Source organism: Vollenhovia emeryi, unplaced genomic scaffold (genome assembly GCF_000949405.1).
Source record: "Vollenhovia emeryi isolate VEMERY1.0 unplaced genomic scaffold, V.emery_V1.0 DF943271.1, whole genome shotgun sequence".
Taxonomy (NCBI): domain Eukaryota; kingdom Metazoa; phylum Arthropoda; class Insecta; order Hymenoptera; family Formicidae; genus Vollenhovia; species Vollenhovia emeryi.
In genome coordinates, this window is record NW_011963095.1 from 1 (window position 1) to 2,469 (window position 2,469).

At 38.9% G+C, this 2,469-nt stretch overlaps 1 protein-coding gene across 1 annotated transcript; it reads left to right on the top strand.

The window, feature by feature from the left end:
• Positions 1 to 15: 15 nt before the first annotated feature.
• On the top strand, positions 16 to 1,930 carry LOC105566265. Its single transcript, XM_012020140.1, has 3 exons — positions 16 to 253; positions 1,018 to 1,270; positions 1,456 to 1,930. The coding sequence occupies exons 2-3, from the start codon at positions 1,021 to 1,023 to the stop codon at positions 1,566 to 1,568; spliced, it is 363 nt and encodes a 120-aa protein (XP_011875530.1). The 5' UTR covers positions 16 to 253; positions 1,018 to 1,020; the 3' UTR covers positions 1,569 to 1,930.
• Positions 1,931 to 2,469: the final 539 nt, after the last annotated feature.

The window sequence follows — 2,469 nt, forward strand, 5'->3', positions numbered from 1 at the left end:
GGAAATGTGAACCGAATATTACCGAATCTCACCGGAAAGAGTCGAAGTCAGACGAGTGATCCCCTTACCGCGATTATCAGTTACCCCTCGTACAAAGGGTCCGTCCATAGATGTCTATGGTCCGAGCGGCTACGCTCTACGACGAGAATTGTATCAGCCGGCCAGAATCTCGTTAAGCGAAGAAGTGAAGCGGTGTGACTAGCGGTGTGACTAGCGGCGTGACTGAGTAGGAAGAAGAAAATAGATTTCCCAGGTATGTTAGTTACCCAGTCAGGAATTACTCGTCGATCGACGTCGAAACGCTGTCGAATCGACGTCAATATGGCGGTTTTGATGTCGACGCGACATCGTTTCGACGTCGATCGACGAGTTATTTCTGGCTGCGTAATGAAATATTTTATACATGTTGAGAACATTTTTCGCTTTAAAGTAGAAATTTCGTAAAATTTGATTGCACCTATCTTACGCAGGCTGAAATAATAGCCGGCCTTAACCTCATAATTTTCATCTGTAAATATTATACGTGTATACCCCGGTGAGAAACGATTCGTCGATCGACGTCGAAATGATGTCGATCGACGTCAATATGGCGGTTTCGATGTCGACGCGACATCGTTTCGACGTCGATCGACGAGTTATTTCTGGCTGCGTAATGAAATATTTTATACATGTTGAGAACATTTTTCGCTTTAAAGTAGAAATTTCGTAAAATTTGATTGCACCTATCTTACGCAGGCTGAAATAATAGCCGGCCTTAACCTCATAATTTTCATCTGTAAATATTATACGTGTATACCCCGGTGAGAAACGATTCGTCGATCGACGTCGAAATGATGTCGATCGACGAATCATTTCTCACTGGGTATTGTCTCAATTTGATAATACTTTTCTTTTAATTATAGATATTGCAATTATATATGTCAATATTCAATTACATTATTACTTACTTAATGTATGGTAATATTCACTTTTCTTCTTAATTTAAATAAAATAAATAAAATAATATTTATTTTGTAGATTATGGAAAAAACCAACGGAATTTATAAACTTATAGAGTTTATAGCCAAAGATAAATGCAAAGGTCGAAGTGTAGATGTTGTACCATGTGAATGGATTGTTTACGATAATGCAACTGGAAACTTGAAAACAGTGTTCATGCCACCACCATATGTAGATGAAACAGTAGAATTATTACATTCTCTCGTAAAAAGTAGGGCAGAACCACCAAAATTGTGGCCATCCTATGATATAAATATAGTCGGTGATGCCAGTAAGTTTTTGTTAAGTTTCCTCTACGGTACTCAATATTTTATGAGCAAATTTAATTTATTAATGTTCAGATATGTAATCTTTATTTAATTTAATATCTAATTTATGATATGTAATTGTTTGAACACACGATCATTTTTATTATATTAGTTTATATTTATAATTTTTTAATGTTAATATATCCAGAAACTTATGAATTAGCTGTGGATAAATTTAAAAAACTCGAGGACAAGGAGTATGCATATTCCACAGAGAGTGATCACGGTAAAACTCGATCGCGTTCTGACAAAAAACAATAAACTTAAAGCGATTAAGACTGACCACAATTTGGAAAAAACACTATTGAAGGTACCACCTTTGTATAGCGACAACGACACATTAAGCGAGTCCAGCAATGAGAGCGAACGTAAGTAGATATTTCAATTTATTTATTAATTACTAGCTATCCATACAATGAGTAAGTGTCAACTTGATGTATTTCAGAAATTTTTAATGTTTACACAAAATCATTTACAATGTAAGAAAAATACAAGAAAATGTAGAAAACTTTGTAGTTGCTGTATGATGAGAAATAGGATGCTTAGTTTATTTCTTAACTTGTGCTATTACATACATATTGTAATTGTTGTGCCCCGATTGCCGAAAGAGGTAACGAGGGCACTCAAGCAGTATTACTGCAATTAGAATAACACTAGCGTAAGCATATTGCGCGATCGAGCCACAAAAGCCCGACCGCGCAACCTAACTAAATTCGGAGAAGAAGTCAGCAAGTTCTCGACCCGATTACGCATAGCCTCGATCGAGTACCGAGAACGCTGACGCTTCGATCATCGGGTTTAAAACCGGAGGAAAGCCCGAGATCGGGGCACTTGTCAATCACGCGTCATTCGATACTATACGTTTATGCGCTAAGCATTTGTCCGTCAGGCCTTCGGCCTGCCGTGAACCATCAGTGTAACACTCAGCTGAATAAAGTCACATAGTGATAGTTAAACGGTGCCTCTTTGAAGTGACCTCCGACCAGCCACATCCCATCAAAGAACCCTTCGGTTCTCGTCAGAGAACACCTCCGGAGCGAGCAAGAAGGAATATACACCGCGCACGGAGCGGCGCGGCAACAAAAGTGGTGGCAGCGGTGGGATTGTGAACTGAGTCGAGAACACTGCCTCAGAGGACCAAGAAACAGCGGTACTGGGATTG